The sequence below is a fragment of the Heterocephalus glaber genome, unplaced genomic scaffold (assembly GCF_053883595.1).
Source record: "Heterocephalus glaber isolate CG9 unplaced genomic scaffold, H.glaber_assembly_v1.0 deba00000071, whole genome shotgun sequence".
Lineage (NCBI taxonomy): Eukaryota > Metazoa > Chordata > Mammalia > Rodentia > Bathyergidae > Heterocephalus > Heterocephalus glaber.
In genome coordinates, this window is record NW_028258137.1 from 29255056 (window position 1) to 29275335 (window position 20280).

The 20280-nt window shown below is 47.8% G+C and overlaps 1 protein-coding gene across 2 annotated transcripts in view; it reads right to left on the minus strand.

Moving 5' to 3' along the window:
* The window catches only part of Gnao1 (G protein subunit alpha o1), a 169165-nt gene that overhangs the window by 59373 nt on the left and 89512 nt on the right, over window positions 1-20280 (minus strand). For both annotated transcript variants that reach the window (XM_004847899.3, XM_004847900.4), the window contains exon 3: window positions 18034-18175. In XM_004847899.3, coding sequence (XP_004847956.1) covers window positions 18034-18175 — 142 coding nt within the window. The remainder of the gene's footprint in view (window positions 1-18033; window positions 18176-20280) is intronic.

Consider the following 20280-nt stretch of genomic DNA (forward strand, 5'->3'; position numbering starts at 1 on the left):
TGGAGGAAAGGAGTAAAGTTAAAACTTCCCCAGAAGTCTACAGCAGTGTTTCCACTGGGCAGGGGCATACTCATTTCTACAGTCCCCTGTGCAGGGCCACAGCTCCCAGCAGTGGGTGTTCAGGTGGGGCAGGGTTTGCAGCTCATAGTTTGGCGGTTGTCAGAGTATCAACTCTCACCCGGGTAGAAAGTCAATCTTCAACTTAACACACGTGTCCTGCCTTTGGAACTCTGGGTTTTCTTTCTCTCTTAGACACAAAGAAAGAGCTTTGTGCTTGGCAGTCACCTAAACTTAGCAATTAAGTTCCTCCAGGAGAATTTATAGAACTTTTTAGAATTTATAGAACTGAAATGGGGGTGGGTTGGGGGAGGGGAGATCTTAGATCTGGTTCCTCAGATTTAATGGATGAAAATGTTGAGAGGCTGAGGGGCAAGTGACTCACCTGTAGTCACAGGAGCACCGGGGGCAGAGCTGGGCTTGGCTTTTCTTTGAGGGACCACTGTTCTCATTGCCCACCGAGCCTCTGAGGCAGGATGGACCCTCACCTGATAGATACCAGACTCTCTTTGGTAAGTACCTGGAGGTCCCAGGGTGCCTGTACTTCTGCCCCTTGGGGGTACCAGCCCCATGCTGGCTGCTGTCACCATTGGGGCTGGGTAGCTTGTGAGATCAGGGTTCTGCAGTTGTGTATTCCTGCCTTCCCCCAATGCTTCCCAGGAGAAAGCAGCCCTGTGCAGGGGCCAAGCCTGGTTCTCCCCTCCCTACACGATTTGGAAATTTCCAGGACCTGGAGCCCAAGGACATTCGCAGGCTCACGCTCTGTGTGCCCCAGTGGGAGACACTGGGGACAGTCTTGCATCTTCTTGTCCTATGACTGGCAAGACCTCTGCTGCTCTGTGGGCATCTTGGCCACATCTGCCAGGGACTGTGTAATCATGGCATGGCTGGCCAGCTAGGGGACAGCTGGTATCACAGTGGCTGGCTGAGGCTGGTCTTTTCCCCCTTTCTCAGCACTTGTTGGTTATCAGCTTCGGGCACAGCTCAGTGCCTTATCTGACTATGGTTCACAATGGTGCTCCTGGTGGGAAAGCTGAGATGGCTGATGCAGGCCCATGTCTTCATTGATGGGTTAAAGCATACACTCTGGGGCCAGGCTGCCTAGGTTTGACCCTGGCCCCACCCTTTCCTGGTAAAGTGATCTTAGAATGGTCCTCTCTGAACTCTGTCCTCCTCATCTGTAGAATGAGGATAATAACAGAACAGAACATGGTGCCCTTACAGGGACAAGAAAAAAGGACCAAATGAACTGACATGTGGAACAGGGTGGGCATACAGCGCTGCCCAGGGGCTGCCCGCTTCTTCTACTCTTGGAGGTAAAGCAGAGTATAAAAGAATGGAGTCTTGGGTGACCCTGAACCCTCTAATGGATGAAACAGGGGCTCATTCTTAGTCAAAGGCTGATATTCCCCACAAGGGCCTCACTGTTATGGGGCCAAAGGTGGCAGCAAGGAAGCAGGCATAGCAGCCCTGCCCTCTGACTGCCTGATGCTGAAGGGGCTCATGGAAGGGGGATCCTGGAGCAGAAGGACAGGCCAGCAGCAGTTATGGGATTTGGGGAGTGCAGTTCTTGCTTCCCATGGGGGCAGGAGAGGAGCTCATAGGTGGGAAAAGCCCTGGCCTGGGAATGGAGACCTGGTTTTCATGCCGGCTCTGCAGTCACCTGGTGGTATAATCTTGGGCAAGTCTCCTCACACTATGCCTCAGTGCCCCCCTCTGTAAGAGGAGTACTAGGTGAGAGCAGCATGTCCCACAGAATGGCTATGTAAGGATTACTCAAACAGGAAGGGGAGGTTACTGGGAAAGACATATTGGCAGGCCTCTCTGCCTTGGGCCCCTGGCACCTTTGACAGTATGTGTGCACTTGTCCCTAGGAGTCTTATTTCCTGTTCCCAAATTACTAGATGAGAAGTGAGCTTCACTTTACTGGTCTGAGGCACCAGAGGTAGTAACAGGTTCATATCCTAGGATCTGTGATGGGAGAATTCTGGGCCACAGGAGCCTAGCACAAAACCACAGGGCTATGCCATGAGCTCACAGAGAAGCTCATCTGTGACTAAACTCCAGTGGGGCTCTTCAGCCTGTGAGGGTTGGGCAGCATACCCCCCCCCCCAACACACAGGGAAGAGCTACCCAGGGGGGAGGTTTCCTGAGGAGGCAGGAGGAGCAGCACTGGCCTTGAAGCTGAGTGGCCACAGGAAAGGCTCTCTGGGAAAGCTGCTGTGGACTGAGGTCCCCCAGAAAGAGCAGGGCAGGTGGGGACTCTTGTCTTGTGGTGCGAGGGTGGGTCCTCGATGACTGGTGGTGGTAGCAGTCCGAGATTCTATGTTCTGGGTCAGGGGAGAATCACTGGGCCTTGGATAAAAAGTAAGCCTGAAACCAACTGACATGTTGCAGCCAGGTCCATCAAGGAGACTTCCAACTACTCAGCATCCCCAGGTCAGTCCCTGTGGAACAATGCTTGTCCATGGCTCTTCCTCTAACCCAGATGCTTCTTGGTTCATGCCATGGAGAATCTGTACTCTTCGGACTTACATTCAAGGCCTTCTATAATCCAGCTCCTCTCCTGAAAACAATGACTTTGTGCTTCCCTGTTTCCCTTTGCTGTTGGTGAGAAGGGGTAGTTGGAGGAGCCTTTGAGCTTACAGTGGAAACAGAGACCCTACATGCAATAAAACAAGAAGAAAAAGTACCCTACCCTGTATCACTTACTTCCGAGCCACTCAGGCAAGAGTACTACCTTTTCATCTTAGTTATTTTGGAGTCTTTGCTATACCAGATTAGCTTGTGTTCTGCTAGATATATATGCTAGTGCTACTTCCATCTTACAGTTAAGGAACCACCTGAGGTAAAAAAGCTAAAAAATGAGCAGCCAGCTTTGTCCTTGGCTTGACTCCAACCCTGTGCTCTGTGCTACCACGCACTAAGCTTCATGTCAAGGATGCAGGCTGTGATTCTCCATGAGAAGGTGCGCTAACCCGTGCATGAACTAGGTTTCTTGCTGCAGAGCAGAACACTACACTAGGTCCTGGAGAGGGACGTCAAGGGGTCAAGGACTTCGTCATTCAGGTCCATGTCTACAGATGCAGAGCCATCATCAGGTGCCCTGGCTTGCAGGACTGTGCCCAGAAGCCACCCTGAGCTGGGACTGCCACTTGTTTCTCCTTGGCCAATTGGCATCAGGGGACCCAGCTAGTCCTGGCACTGAGCAGAGTGGAGCTGCTGTGGTAAGTGAAGCAGGAAAAAGGAAGGAAGGAAGGAAGGAAGAAACGAAGGATGGAAAGGAAGGAAAGAAGGAAGGAAGGAAGGAAGTGGGCAGGGAGAGAAGCAGGGCCTCTATAGAGGTGGAAAAGCTGGACCAAATATGGCAGTGAGCTATTTTAGAATTGTGCCCTGGGGACCTCAGACCAGAGATACTGACGGAGGCAAGTTTGCTTGTGCAAATGATCCTAATCCAGATCTACTAAGAAGCATGAGCTGCTCTGGGCTGACTCAGACAGAGGAAGGAGAGCTGTGACCTGCTACCACTTGTGCTGTGAGGTACAAGCTGCTGCCTGGACCAGCGTGGGTCCATGGCACCAATGGTAGTAACATGCTCTTGTTGTATTTGGTGACACATGCTGCATTGCAAAGGCACCTATCCATGGTTATTTGATCATCAGGAGTGTAGAAGTTACCCCTCATTTACGGATGAGGGAACTGAGGCCAAAGGAGTAGATGACAGAGTATACAGAAGGGGCTGAAGTTGGGGTGGGGTGGGATGAGGCAGGAGAGGTGGCAGCTCTCTAGATGCCTGCTCTGAGGTGGTTTCCCCTGAGGACATCCAGTGCAGGGAAACCTAGGCTGCTGCTGTGCTCAGGGTCAGGGTCCTGCACTAGGTATGGACAGTGGGCCTCCACCTGCTCCCCAACAGACATCTGCAGGGTTTTGCATGTTGTATGCCAGGCAGTCTGCTGAGAGGGGTTCAGAGTCTGGCTGAGTGATGTGGCACAGAGGTTTCATGTGGAGTGGACTACAGGAAGACCCACGGCAAGGCCCAGTTCTCTCTGGACTGACAGTACCTCTCTCAATCCCTGGATGTCTGTGGTAGTCTCTCAGCTTATCTCCCTCTTGCCACTTTTGCTGCCCATCTCTCCACTGTCTCCACAGCCACAGTGAGACTTTCAAAGGCAAATCATGCCTTAACCTACTTAGATCCTGCAGTGGCTGCTTCCCGATGTATGAGGAGCAAAGCCAAAATTCCTTCCATACTTAGAAACTCTTCTCACAAGGCTGTCCCTACCTCCCTTTGCCATAGTCCCCCTTTGACTTTTGGGGTCCAGCCACATTGGCCTTTTAGATGCTTACGGTGGGGTAGGACTTGCCATCCCAGAGCCTTGGGGCATGCAGTTTCACCTACGTGAAACACCCACCTCCCTTCCCTGCTATTTGCTTCACTAATGCCAAGCCCTTCAGTTTTTTGTCAGATACCTTGTCCTCAGTGCAGGCCAGGCCAGGCCCAGTGTCAGGACATGCAGAGCTCCTTGGAACTGCTGAGGGGTGGTGGTGGTGCACCTGTTAACCAGGTGCCCCTGCCGGCAGCACACCTGTTTGCTTTTGTTTACCACAACACATCCAGTGCTACCATGCTACTGGTATATTCAAGGGCACAGTATCTGTTTCTCAAATGAGTGAATGAATGAAAGAGTGGCCAGATGCTGTCCAGGAGAGGAGACATTTCAGCTGGAGGGGCTGGGCGTGGCATAAAAATGAACAAAGCAGCTGCTGTCCAGGAGTATTTATTCTCCACAGGCTTTGTGTTAAACATTCCCTTGACACCAGGACACTTGACATTTGGGCAGAACCGTCTCTAGTGTTTCCCAGGTGAGAATCATACATTCTTGTCTGCTGCTCTACTCTTTTCCATGTCCCTTCCCCTCCCCTTGTCTCTATTTCTTTGCATTTCTGGCTCTAATCCCTGCTGACCTGTCTTGTCTCCCTGGGCACAGACCTCTAGAACTGTACCTCTCCAGCTCTAAAATGATGTCCTGACTGGCTCATCTCTAGGATCCCTGATGGTTTAGGCAGGCTGAGAAAGAGCCAAGTCTTCTGGCAGAGACCTCCCTTGCCACTGGCTCACCTTCCCTCTTCAACTCTAACTCCTCCACTGGTCTCTGCAGTAGCCCCTGTAGAAAGGTAAGACCAGCTGGTTGAGTGGTAATGAGTGCTGTGTGTCTAAGGACCCTGCCCTCTGAGGGGCCCTGGCTGCCCACATGGGAACAGCAGCATAGTTATCTCATGATCCTGTCATGCTGGAAGCAGTTGGGCTGGCCCTGTACTGCTACCATATGAATCCCCTCCTTCATAGGGTAGGCACAGCTGGAGGGCCAAAATCAAGGAGAGATCTGGGGATGGCTTGTGAGGGCCTCTCTAGCATCTTTCTTTTGACCCCATTTCATTTTTCATGACCTCTTAGTTTTCCTATGGGATATTCACTCTTGTTTCTGGAACCCCTTAGCTAGTCAATTAGAGCATTGCATCCTCTTATTAATCACAGAGATTGGTTCAGAGGTAGGGTGAGATCCAGAGACTCCCAGGACTTGGTGGTACTCAGGGTAGAGACTGCACAGGTGTGCCTTGGGTTCTGGGATGTGGCAGGATGCATGCAGGGCTAGGAACACTGACTTAACTGCTGTAGCCTATTTCCTGCATGGTGGGGGAGCAGGTCTATGGAGTCTGAGGAGAAGGCCACACAGTAGGATAAGATGGGGAGATGGAGGGAAGCTGGGGACATCACCTGAGCTGGTGAGTCAGGCCTCATCTCCAGTTGTATCTCTAGACTCCTCACCACTGGGCCAGCTGATTTTTGTTGTTGTTTTGTTTTAGTAAGCCAGTTTGGTGTGTCTTCTGTTACTTGTAGCCAAGAGTGTTTTAACTTACCCAGAAGGGTTTCGCAGTGGTGACAGACCATGGTTGGCTTCCCAGTACATAAAGAGGAAAGGGGGAGGAGCTGAGTCAGCCAGGAGCATGTGGGTACACAAATAGCTGGAGAAGGAAGAAGGGTACTGGTTTTGTCTTCCTCGTGTGTTAAAGGCTTGGTCCCCCCATTGGCAATACTGGGAGGTGGTAGAAACTTTAGGAGGTAGGGCCTAACAGGAGGTCCCTAGGCCACTGAGGCATTCCCCTGAAGGGGATAGTGGGACCAGGGCCCCTTTCTTTTTCTCTTTTGTTCCTTGGCTCAGGGTGTGAGTGGGTTTGCTCTGCCACATGCTCCCTGCCATTAATTACCTAGCAGGACCACCAGAGGCCCAAAACAATGGGACTGGCCAATCTTAACCTAGAACCTCCAAAAGTATGAGCCAAAATAAACATTTTCTTTTATGTTAATTACCTCAGGTATTTAATTATAGTGATGGAAATCTGACCTATCCCACATATGAGGTGCTGAAATCCTCCTATACTCAGAGCAGAGCTTCTGAGCTGGGGAGAGACAGACACCATCTTGGCCATCCCCACAAGCCTGTGACTCACAGCCTCACCCACAGGATGCTGCTGCTTCAACTCATCTTTTCTCAGTCCCTGACAGCCCTCAGCAAGGTAAAACTTATCTTATTGGTCCCCTAGCCTCCTGAACAGTAGTCAAGAAGGACTGTATATTCACAAAAGGTTCAAATATGGGGACATGGACCAAATTAGGTACTAGACCTAGTCAGGAAGAGAACTCTTGGGGTGAAAGATGACAGTGCACATTGCAATATCTAACCTGTGTCCCATTACACACAGATGGCTGGCACTACACTGTGAAATAAAGGCTTTGTAAATCCTGTTAACTATTTCTTAGAGAGCACAATTATATTTCATTGTATTTGTGGTGGGTCCAAAGTATTATATACACACATTTACAATATATCATAATTTTTTTTTATGGAGGTTTCTTCATTTTTCAATATTCCTGGAAACTCAAAATATAACATTGGACAGATAAGCCTCTCTCAGCTGTTCACATCTTCTAAGACAGTGAGATCTCTTGGCGGTTTATTTATTATCTTAAAATTACGACTCTGAGCCCCAAAGGATGTCCTCACAATTGTGCTAAAGGCAATGGTGTCAGGTCCTGCTGTGGGGTTGCTCCCAGACTCTCAAGGGAAGGCCCTCATCTCAGACCTGATGATTGGAATGTTTATTTGCACAGTTGAAAACACTTTCTACCATCAAAGCAGAGTAATTAGGCTTATAAAGAGAGAGAAGGGGAGTCAAAGATAGTGAGTAAGTGAATGAGTGAATCAGACAGAGAGAAAGCATGCATACAAATCTGAGGTTTTCCTTTACTACTGGTTGAAATCTTTCATCTGACTTTCCTTTGACCTTTTTTTTCTTCTTAAAATGCCACACCCTTCTCTGTAGGCAGTGACCAGGGAGAGGTTGATGGTAGCCAACCTTGAACAGTTACTCCACTCTGTATGGCAGGGTAGGAAAGCCGGGTGAGGCCAGGTGGAGACTGAGAGCTGGCTGGGGCCTTCACCATGAGCAGTGAGCCCAGTGTGCAGGACAGAGGTGAAGCTGTCAGTCTCCCATGCAGGCAGCATCTGCCACTGTCTACCCGGGGCTCACCTAGAGAGACTTTCTTACCCAGACACTTCTGCCACCACCTTTGTGCTGCTAGGACTTTTGTCACTCAGCTGTTTCCTTGTCTCTGTTACCACATGGGACAATACTACAGTTTCTGAGCCCATGTGAGAAGACAAAGGCGAAGACTGAAGAAAAAAATAAGACGCTCCTCTGCCATTAGCCTGCATACCCATCACCATTCTTTTTTTGGGGGTACCGGGGATCGAACTTGGGACCTTGTGCTTGCGAGGCAGGTGGTGGCGCCACTGAGCTAAATCCTCCGGCCCCCCATCATCATTCTTGATTTTTGGACAAGGCTTCCCATCAACTTATTACACTCATTTTTGTGTTCTTATTTAATTCCCACCACAGTCTGCAAGAAATGTGGCAGGTGGTGACTGGTGCTATCCCAAGCCCCCTTTCGACTGTGTGTCCTGCTAGAGTGATGACAAAAGCCCCATTACAGTGTGGTACAAGAAGTCTAAGGCTGCCCTACTTCTTTCTTCCACCTCTGGACTCCTTGTATGTGACAGTGTGATGCTTGCCATCTAGAAAACATGAGCATCGGGAGACCCAGTGAGGTGCTTACCCAAGCCCTGATTTTGCCCAGCTGCAGAAGCAGCTCTGGGAGAGGGAACTCTTGGGATTCTCTGTCCAGCAAACAGAGGTTCTTCTCATGGTTTGGGTCACTACTGGTTTGGTGGCAGCCAAGTGTATCCTAACTTACAGTTAAACTCAGATGATCTAAGTGACTTTCTCAAGGGAAAGTGCCTACCATTTATAGCTAAGAATCAACTGCTCAAATCCAATACGTGGCACACCTACACAAGGATCAGTGCACTCTGCCTCCTGCTCCTGGAAGCAAAGGTCAGGGAGCATGTTCACACTTGGCCTGGTGCCTCTAGGTCAAAGGCTTCAAGGCAGGAAGGACACAGCTGTTTTCTTAGGTGAATTATTTCTTTAGCAGTTTAGTCCAAAAGGTGACTTCTTCAGAATGTTCTGGGGATAAGAGTATATACAGCCTGGTCTCCTACAGGAATGTCCTTCATCTCTGAGCCTAGATCACAATCCCTGATCTGATATCTCCAGAGAAGGGCCATAAGTCAGCATGACCCTCCATCAAGAAGGGAACACCCCATTGTTCTCAATGTACTAAGGCAGGGAATGGCACAGCATTTTATCAAGGTTCAGAAATCTATAGGCCAAACAAAAGATTTTCTACTCAGCTCTAGGTAAACCCTTAAACTCAGTTAATGAGAACTCTTCATTCTTTGGGCACTTTCTTCCCTCACTAGCAAATCTTCACTTTAGGCCAATCATTCAGGGAGTAGACTTGGTTGAACCACTTCTTGCCTCCATGCCATTTCTCTAGGATGGAGAGTAGAAAAAAGGACAGAACCCAAGTAAAAATAGCACTCCTCTCACATGCTGTCAGGCCCCTTGTATGCACCTCTTCCAGGATGGGTCACTGCCATTGTTGCCAATCACTCTTTGAAAGCAACAGTAGGTGTCCCTTTGTTCAAGGCACACGAGGCTAATACTAGCTAACCCTTCCTGAGCACTTCTGTGCTCTAAGCTTGCATATATTGAGTCATTTAATCCATGGACAACCCTCTGAGAAAGGTCACTATTATTGTCTTCATCATAATCACTAGAGTGTATAGCTAAGGAACTTGGACCTTATTCTATTGTCTCAGACCAGGAAGCAGAGGAGTTGGGACTTGATTGGGGTAGCCCAATCGCAATGCCTGTGCCTGCCTTGCCTCTGTATGATGCTTGAGGTGCACTGCCAGGGGGTTTCTGGCCCTCTGCTTTCATGAAAATAAAAAGTGCTGTCCACTGATGTGTTTGCCCCTGGCCTGCTCTCTTGGGATTAGGTCTTGCCCAACCCTGTATGAATGCAGGAATGAAGAATCAACAGGTAAGCATAAGAAGCCACTCCAGTTACCTTGTTCTGGCTGGTAAGCGTGCTGAGAGGGCACAAAAAGAAGGGTATTCCACATCTTTCCTTCCTTTCTCCAGGGATGCTTCTGTTCTGGGTAGGGACTCTGTCCTGTTCTCAAGTCTGTCCCTAGCCCATAGCCCAGCCTGGGCCTGAAGAGGCACAGAGCTGGTGCATGAGTGGATCACCAATGTCACAGACTGACCAATGTCAGTGATGTAGGCTATGCACTGAGCATGACGATGTGGGAACTTGCAGATGGACAAGACTGTTCTGTCCTTCCAGACCTGCTGTCTGGTAATAAGCCATAAAGCAGGGTGCTGGGGGCAGGGGGAGTGAAGCTTGAGTGTGACAAGGGCTCAGCAGAGGGAACAGCCACTTCAACTGAGGAAACCCAAGACTAAGGAGGAGAGGCATCTGAGAGACATCTCAAAAATCTCTCCTCTTCCTTCCCATGTTGAAAAGTGCTGTGCCTTGGAGTTGGTTCTTTCTTTTAGAGGAGGACCAGGAAGAGCCCACATTGCTGCCACCTCTGGCCAAAGTGCAGTTGCCAGATCAGAGGATCCTTCTATTGGGGATTAACAGTGGATGTCCCCCCAAACCAGGAGCCAGGGCTTGATCCAGCCTCGGAGCCCAGGAGCAGGCTGACCTGACCACACAGAATCCTGGAGATCTGGCATGCTGGAGCTGACACAAGCCTTGGAAACCAAGGTGTCTACCTTCTCATCTTAGGATATCATCTCTGCACACGATTGGGAGCCTCTTGACCTTGTGACCATCCTGTAATGTCATAGACTGTTCCCTGGGAAGTGTGTACTAAATAAGTATTTGGTGGAATGATGGACCAACAAAAATGATGAGAGGCAGCCTGGTGAGATGGAATGAGCTGAACAGTGACTCAGGAAACCCAAAGTCTTGGTCCTGGGACTGCCAAGAGGGAATCTTACTGTTTAGGTCAGATGGCCCTCTTTTGCTCTATCTGAAAAATGGAGTAGAAAAACAGGATGGTCTTGAATGGAGGAGTTTCAAGCTGTTAATCTGGGCAGGCAAATGGGCAAGGCAGGGCCAGGCTGTGGGGCTGGGATATGTGGAGAGCATCAGTACCTGCATGTGGCAAATGTACATGCCTCTTCTTGGCCTCAGGTTTGGGTACAGGGATATGAGGCCTTCAGGTGTCTCCACCTCCAACCCCCATCAGATTTGACAACCACCACTCGACTGTCTCCAGGCCCCAGGGAACTCAGGTGGAGATAGGCCAGATAGCATCCTTGTTTTTGTCTGTTTCAGAAGTCATGCAAACCACAAGGTGAACAGTCCTGCACAGTGTAGATGGCAGCACAGCATTTCCATGATTAGAAAAAAGATAGTGTTCTGGGCTCCATGGTGTGACTTAAATGTCAAGATTTCTTTCACCAGAGGAGATCCAATGAGATTCTGGAAACTATGTGTGAAATTTGATTCCGTCTCCCCAAAGAGCTGCCATTATCTCTAGTGGGGACAGTTCTAATGAAGCCCCTTGGTGGCATACAAGTGCCCTGCACAGCAATTCTAGCCAGCACGGATCTTTCATCCTGCTCAGGTCAGTGATCTTGAGCAGCCAATTCAGTGCCTTGTGCTTCCATTTCTAAGCTGAAAAATGGAGACAATACCTTGACAATTCCTCAATAGATTGTTATGTGGATAATTCATCAATATGGTCACAACAACATCAATAATAATTTTATCAAGGAAAAAAGCCATAGTATGTGCTGAGAATTTCTGTGTCTGGCACTACCTATGCACGTTAGCTGGATTATTTCATTTACTCATATAGTTGTTCAATGAAGAAAGTATAAAAACATCAAGGCTTAGCGAAGCTAAATAATCTGCCCAGAGCCATATACCTGGTAGTAGAGCTAGGCTTTGAATCCAGTATCCAATACTTCCTGTGTCAGGCTAAGCATTGTGTTAAATGACATTCTGTCCTCAAGAAGCTTATAATAAATGGAAGAAATAGGCATATGCACAAATAGTTTTTTTTTCTTAAGGAAAGAAGAAAAGAAGAACAAAATGGTAGCATTTTCATCTGAATATAGCTTGATATAAGTTCAGGGAATTGCCTTGCAGGGGTGGAAAGATATGATACCTCCCCTCACTCATCATAAGGGTCACAGGAGAACGTCCCTGTGACAAAAGACAGGTTAACACAAGAAAAGAACAACATGTTTGTTTAATTATACTTTTAGGGGTCAAAAGAGCCTTGAGAAATAGAGACCAACGGGCCTATAGCAGTGGTGGCAAACCTATGGTACACATGTTGCAGCGGGCTGTTTATTATTATTGAAAGTTCTGAAAGATTCGCCATCACTGGTCTATTTTTCTATTTTAGGAAACTGTCTATTTTTATGCCTAGGTTCAATGAAGAATGGACAGATGGGTAGAAATGTGAGAGGATAAAAAGTGTAAGATCTAAGGTAACAGGGTGAAGTGGGGAATCCCAGCAAAGCCTGTCTGTTTTGAGTCTTCTTCTTTTTTTTTTTTTGGTACCAGGGATCGAACTCCAGTCCTTGCACTTGCCAGGCAGGCAGCAGAACCACTGAGCTAAATCCCTGGCCCCTGTTTTGAGTCTTCTTAGCCTCTTTGTGCAGCATTCCTTTCTCCTGGGTATGGGGCTGGGCCCCCTGAAATGAGGGTTATATTGTCTACTGCACAAAGTAAGTCACAGAACTTCTTTATGGTCAGCTCTTAAACAGAAAGACCAAGTTAGAGTAATGTTTCTAGTTTATAAGACTTGCCTTGGGGAAGAGGTTTTCTGATTTCTGTGATTACGGGGTGGGGTAGGGCAGGTAGGAGTCAGGGCGTTAGGAGATCTGGAAGAGGCTTTGCTTCTGAGGCTCTTCCAATGACCTTTAGTTCAAAGTACTCAGCATGCCAAAGTGCCATACTTTGGGGTACTGTTTTTTTTTCTGAACCCCAACACTACTAATTCTCCATTAGTTTGTAATATATGTTACATACTCAGAGATACACATATAAATTTTGTACCTGTTTATGTATGCACAGATGTGTCTGATATAAAATTTAGTAACATAAGATTGTTCAAAGACTTCCCCCTTCCCTGCCCCCTTGGGGAAAGTGAACTTTCTAACCCTGTAATTGTCCATTCTCTCTATTTTTGCTTCCAGTGTCTGGAGCTCTTGCGAGTTCAGTCAGACAAATTCCTCTGATGCAGATGCAGCATCAGGACTATGGATAGAGGAAGTGGGAGGGGCAAACTTTGGCTGCAAAGGTTAAGAAAATTTACAGAATACAGTAATAATAGAGGGGACATGGAAGGAGAGGAGGAAAAGGGGATTGAGGAGGTCAGGGGAGAAAGAGAGGAAGTGAAAAAGAGATGGAGAGAGGGAGAAGCAGGAGAAGAAAGGGCAGGAGACCCCACCTCAAAATAAAACAATAGTCAAAAGGGGTTGGGAATGAAGCTCAGTGGTAGAACACTTGCCTAGTATGTTCAAGGGCATGGGTTTAATCCCCAGCACTGAAAAAAAAAAGAAAGAAAGAAAAAAGAGGCCTTGGGTCTGAGCCACAGGAACTGCGCAGAGTTATATATCTACAATATATACATATATATTTTGTAGTGTATGGCCCTGGGCAAGTCACGTGGCCTCTTTATGCCTCACTTTTTTCACTTACAAAGTGGAGATAACTGTAATACTGCATAGGTAGCTGTTAGGGTTAAATGACTTAAACATTAACTGTTATTACATAATAATAGGAACTGTTTAGTATACGCGCTGCGAAGCAAGCACGAATGGGAACGGTTTAAAACAGACCCTGGAACATAAAAACTGGAAATCACTTTTATCCTGGAGCCATTAATTCATGGGGCTTTAGTTCTATGCATCCATGTACTTGCCCATCACTCCCACATAAAAGTCCATTAGGCGTGAAAGCAGACTCATTGGACAGCCGGACAGCAAACACCTGCACACTGCTTCCTGACTTTCTGCCTGAACTTTTCTCTAGTTCCCACCCTCCAGGCAAGCAACACAAGTGTCTCAGTTTCTTGGTCCTTATCCTTTTACCCCTTTTTTGCCTCTGTTACTCCCCACTGCACTACCTGTCCTTCCTAACCCCTCATCTAGACTCCCCACATTTCATGCATAGCCTAGTTCAGTCATTCCCTAATGTCTCCCTACTTTCAGCATCTCCCCACTAGTCTGCTGTGCCACTGGAAGAGTTGCCTAAAATCTCATTTTCATTCTGCCCCCCCCCCCCACCCCCCAGTTCTTCCTGCTAATAGCATAAAACTCAAACTACAAGGCTCACCAAGTCTGGCTCCACAGTATCTTCTGACTTTGCTGTGCCACGATCACATCCCACTGCTGTTCTGGCTGGGGGCCTCCTCTGCCAATTAAATCTCCTTTAGGTCATTACCACCACCTTGATTCAGGGCTCCTTTGCAGCTTCAGGCACTTTCCTCATCCAGACCTGAACCTGTCCAACCATACCTATGCTTCAAGGATGGTATCAGCCTCCCTTGCCCTAAAAGTTTCCCAGATCGTCGCATGGCAAGGCTGTGCTCATTCAGTCTGTGAGCCTTGTCAACCAAAGAGATGACCAGCTCCTCAAAGGCTTCGATTCATATGCCTCTGACCTTTTGCATAGGATTTGGCATGAGCCTCCACAGGACAGGTACTGAACAATCAACGTATTATCCTTTACTGATGAAATTCCAGGTACTTTCCTTTTTTTTCCCCTGAGAACTGGGAAAGTGAAAAATGTTACTCCATCCAAGGGATGTGTTTCAAAGACCTACTACATTCTAGGACCTACTATGTACTAAGCACTATGCTCCTTCGGGGTGTGGAAGAGGTGATCCAAAGATGAATGACCCAGACCTTGATCAGAAACATCTTAAATATGAAGGGTTCTTACTCTAGGCTCCCTTGGTGGGCTTTAAGTGGTCTAGAACTTTCTGAAGTTGTCAGCAAAATTTCCTAGATATGTGCATATTTCTCTCTTTCTGGAGAGAAGGTTGGTGGCTTTCATCAGATCCTGCAAGGAATTCTAACCATCCTAAAGTGCAAGGCTCACTGCTCTAAGGACAAAGACATCCATACAATCGACCTGTATACCAGTGCACAGCATAAGTGCTTAATGCAGAGAAAACATGATGGAGAGAAAGCACTATACTGTTTCTCCGACATGGGGGAAGGTGGGCAGTGGAATGGAAGAGAAGGTGTTGAGAGAGAGGAAGAGAGGGTCCTTACTGAATGGAGCAGTTCCATGAAGAAGGGAAGCAGAATAGAGTGTGGAGGCTGAGAGGAGGCCTGGCAAAGGCCCAAGGCAGGAGAACATATCTTTGGGGAGGAACTGTCATCTGGTGAGGCTGAGGCATGGAGTCTGAGGCCACAGGGTGATGTAAGCATACTCCTTTGCCCCTCTTTCAGGTTCAGGCTCATGCAAAACCATGTAGCCTCCAGTGAGTTCACAAGACAGAGACACCAAGGGAGCATCACTACTCCTTCAACTGGGGGCCAGGAAAAGTGGGGAGCCAGTTGCTAGGAGAAGCCCAGGAATACCTGTTCTAGTGGCTGGGGCTGCAGTATAGCAAGGAAGCTTTTATATGTCCATCTTTAGGAAGGGCACAAAGCTGACTGGTCCCACAGTGCAATTAGGTATAGAGCTGTCCTCCAGATACAACCATGAGGGGTGGGGAGGGCAGCAGAAGTGGGTAAGGCCTGAGTAAAAAGGGAGTCTTTTCCTTAGAGATCCAAACACCAATCTGAATCTGTACTGCGTGGGGTGGTTCCCAACATCTAAATGGCAGGTCTTCTAGGTGGACAGGCCCTGGGGAAATGAGAGAAACAATAATTTGGAGGCCTAGCTCTGAGGTCAGGGCACTGAGCAGCAACAATGGCCTGCTGAGGTAGCCCATGCTGAAGAGAGCTTTACATTCTTCCAACCACCTGGCTCACTCCTCACTCAGGGCTCCTTGGAAAACTTTTGTCTGCTCCCCCACTCCCTCATGTCCCCTGCCTTACCTTCCACTCAGTCCTGGTCATCATGTGACTATGCAGTCACCTACTTGAAGACCTGTTTTCTGGCTGTATCTCTACAGAGGAAGCTCCCTGAGGATGAGTAAAAGGGAAGAAGAATCTTGGCTTCCTGCAGCTGACCCATGCCAGCAGGCCCTAAAGCCTCTATTGCCCTCCCAGGCCTGTGAGTCCACTATCAACAGGGGAGAATCGATGCCACTCTGTTCCACCCAGCTTCACGCCTGCTGCTCCCAGGAAAGCCCTTCTCCAGCTGTCAGACTTAGTCTGAGTCTTGGGCTTAATTTATTCTCCTGCTCCTTGGAAGAAGGAGCAGAATTCAGGGAAGAGGTGTGTAAGGGCTGGGAGGCCTTGCCAGGTAGAAGATCATCCCTGTACACCTGTGCTGTCAAGGTACCACCTGCTATAGCAGGCTTGGGCTTGGACTCTACTGAGTCTGCTGGGCTATCTAGGGAGTCCCACCGTGCTTTCCATCTTCCCTTCAGTGGCAGCCCTCCCACTCTCCTACTTAAGGTTGACTTTTCAGGAAAATCCCATAAAGAAGAGACAGCCAGAGAAGAGCCTGTTTCCCAGAGGCTCTACCATATAACCCTTAACATATCAGCCTCCTAGCAATTCCCAAGTAATCATTTCTCTATTCAGGATAAAATGGAAAAAAAAATCCCACAGGAACAATTAATGTTTTCCAGAAAGGAGAAAGGCATTCCAAAGTCACATTTGCCTTTTCTGAGTTATAATCAGGGCAGGAGACTCTGGAAGTGGGAGTTGGCTGGGACCCCTAGTGCCACATGTATGTGAGGTGTGACTTGAGCCCTGCCTGTCATCTAGTTAATTGAGATTTGGAGGTGGGGCACCATGCTCCTCCTTTGGCCCGAGGAAAAGAGAAACCAAAGGCCTGTGGTCTGCACCATGTCTGAAGATCAGATTAGGCACCACCTGCTCTGGGCCCCAATGTCTGCATTAAGTATAATGAATTAATACAGGTAAAGGGCTTAGTGCCGGGCCTGGCAGTAAATAGTGCTCAATAAATGATGGCCATTTTGTTCTGACTGTTGCTACCACTGTGAAGGCGAATGAGACCCTGTGCTCCTCTGGGCCAACTCTGATGATCTGAGTGGAGGTCTTTTGAGTGTCTACTTCTCTACCACACCACTCCTGCTGTGCTGGCTCCTGTATTCCCAGCACTGAGCACAATGGAAGCCTGTAGTGAATGCTTAACAGAAATAAGACTTAAGAACTAACGGTGCCTCTCAGTTTGCCTTCCTCCTTCCACAGTCCTACTGACCACCACCATAGCCAGTGTCCTGAGGAACAAGTTCTTCTGACTCAGGCTCATGAGAAGCAGGCAATAGACAGGGCAGGCCTCTGTCAACATCCCCTCCCCCTAACTCTGCCCCCAAGCTGGCCTGCAATACATTCTCAGTCACCCAATTCCCCGGGAACCTGGAGGAGCCAATGCCTGAGCCAGGGTGACTCTGCCCCATGGAATTAGGATTTTGTGCATAAAGTATTAAATTTTACATTTAAAGTTATCTGTCACAGATGATTTACTAGCTGCACAGAGGCCACGATAGCTTTCCTCTGTGAGGGAGATGAATTTTAGCAAAAAAGGTATATATATATAAGCTGCACAGTAGCCAAGGACAGATACCACCCAGAATCTCCAGTGCTGGCCTGGTGTTCGCTGAGAGGTCTCCCCTTGCTCCCTTCTCCTGGCTCTGGAGAGGATGGTGGGATTCTCCATCACAACAGCTGACAAAGTGCTGCTTCTAGATCAAGGTCTCTGAGCTTGTTTTCTCTTCTCCCTTGTGGCCTTCCTCCCTTTCCTTTAGCTTTGTGAGTGTATCTGCATACAATTCATCCTTACCGCGAATACAAACATTTGCAAATAAGAAGCTTTTGTATACTTATCCCATTCACTTCTTATCAGATACCTAGAAACTTGACCAAAACCCAAACCCTGTTCTAGGACACAGGAAGGAGAGTCTCAGATCTGCTCGGGAGAGGCTGTAAGAACACACTGAGGTACAGTATAAAGGAGAGTGCATCAACCCAAATGGCATCCCTTGCCCCAAGAAGGCAAGGGCAGTCCTAAGGAGGGGAAAAGGTGGCTAGATGAGGCAAATCTGATTCAGCAAATATTTTTCTGATCAGGTTAATTGTCTGAGGGTAGGTACTCTGGGGGCCTCAGGACAGGCACCAACCCCGGAGTTCTGCAGCTGCTGGCTTTGCAGGTGACTCTACTGTGAAGCCTGCCTGTCATGGAGACCCTTGTGTTTATACAATGGATTGGTACAATGCCTTATGTTGGTAACTGCTGCCATATAGCTCTGATATGGAGCAGATGAGGCAGTGGGGTTACAGAGATGAGCCCTTTCCTTGTTGTGCTCTTGAGCTCGGGGAGCTGCTTACCTTTTTCTCTTTGTCACCATATTCGATGCCCAAAGTGTCCATGGCCCGGACAATGGCTGCCAGAGATTGGATGGTGTTGCTGTAGACCACAGGCTTGTACTGCTTCACGTCTTCTCCAGAGAAGCCATCCTCATGGATGATCCTGGGGAAAATCACACATACCACATCTGATGAGTGCACTGTCCTGTCCTCACTCAACATGGAGAGCACTAGGCACTGAAAGCCTGGGGGCTACCCTTTCAGTTTACTGGGGTGAGGATGAGGTCCCACTAGGAGAAATTATTGGGCTGCTGCAGTAGTGCTGCATAATCTGAAGGAATAAAACCTACACGAATTACTGAAAAATAATCCGAAAAACATTGCTAGTAGTCCTTTATTTTTTAAAAAACAGCTTTATTGAGATATAATTCACATAGCATACTATACTATCTGCCCAAAGTATTATAATTCAATGTATTTAGTATATTCACAAGGTTGGACAACCATCACTGCAATCTAATTTTAGAACATTTTTGTCCCCCTTCTCCAGAAGGACTGCTGTACCCATGCCTTACTACAACCCTAAGCAATCACTCATCTACACTGCTCTGTAAATTTTTCCATTCTGGACAGCTCATACAAATGAAATCATACAATGTATGGTTGTTTGTGACTGGTTTTCATTTATCATATTGTTTTCAAGATCCATCCATTCTGTAGCATGCTTCAGTAGCTTGTTCCTTTGTATTACTGAATAATATTCTTTTGTATGGATATACGACTTTTTATTTATCCAGTCATCAGTTAATGGACACTAATAATTTCTGTTGGAAAATTAGACTTGATGCTGGGCTGTGAGTATGCAAACTGAGTTTCTCCAAGGAACAGATCAGAATGACCTAGTGACCTTTTGACTTTGATTAGCCCCATGTTTACTTTTTTTCCCCCCTATGTTTACTTTTATAAAAGATTCTTGAGAAGTGTATAACCTGCCCCACCCACAGTGTATCACATGGAGAGAACTCCCAGGGAACTGGGAGCTCCTACCATATACATTCAGAAACTTGACAGGACACATGAAACAAGTGTTTTCAGACACTGGACAGCAGGCAATGCAGAGCTTGGATCCCTTGAAGAAGGATATCTTAGTCATTCTTCCCATTGCTGAGACAAAATACCCAACACCCAAAGTTAAAGGAGGAAAGGTTATTTCATCTTATAGCTTGTAGAGGTTTCAGTCCATAGTTGGCTGGCTCTAAGGCAGGGTGGCATGGCAGAAGGTCACTGCATAGGAGAAACAGTCACGGTGTGGCAGGGCAAGCAGAAGGCAGTAAAGCAGCAAGCAGCAAGCAGTAGGAAGCAGAAGCCTACCTCTCCCTTCTATCCCTTCCAGGCTACCCATGTTTTTTTTCTGTACCGGGGATTGAACTCAGGTCCTTGTGCTTGCGCAGCAGGCAGCAAAACCACTGAGCTAAATCCCCGGCCTACCCACCTTTTGAGTGATACTATCCACACCCAGGGTGGGCCTTCCCATTCTCAACACTCAGAATTATGCTAAATCAATCAGTGGACTAATTCAGTAATTGTACATCCTTAATCTCAACATCATACCCTTAACTCCAGCATCACATACCCTAGATCCAGCCACCTCCAAAAAGCCCCACCTATGACCTCATGAGGCTTTGGGGGCACATCTAGATACAAGCCATAACAAAGGGACCCGGTGAGGTGTTTACCAGACCACAGTGCAAGCAGGGAGCAGCCAAGCAGAATCCTATGGCTCACTGAGCTTCAGAGATAAGGATCAGAGTTCAGAAGGTTGAGGCAGCTGGCTTTGGAGAGAAAACTGCAGAGAGAGCTCCAGACATCTGCCTTGGGGTCCCTCTGAGTGTTGACTTGAGTAGTTAAGACTTCATAGCTGGGCATGGAAATACCACCAAAGAAAGAGGGAGCACACTTTCTGGAGCCCCGTTGTATTGGGAGATAGGCAGGTTCTTACCAGTCAGCATTGAGAGTCCTTGTAGGATGTCTGGGGCATTCAGCAGAGGCCCCAGGTGGCTCATGCCATGGTAATAGGGCCAAATTAGCCCTAAGGCTCCAAATTAGCCCTTAAGGCCTGCCCTAACAGTGCTGAAAAACAAGCTTGGAAAAAAAAAATCAAGCTGATCTGCAAGTAACTTAACTAGCTGATAGGATAAAGTCAACACTCTTTAAATGAATGTGACAAAACCCAGACAGTCAATATTATGATACTCAAATATCACCATC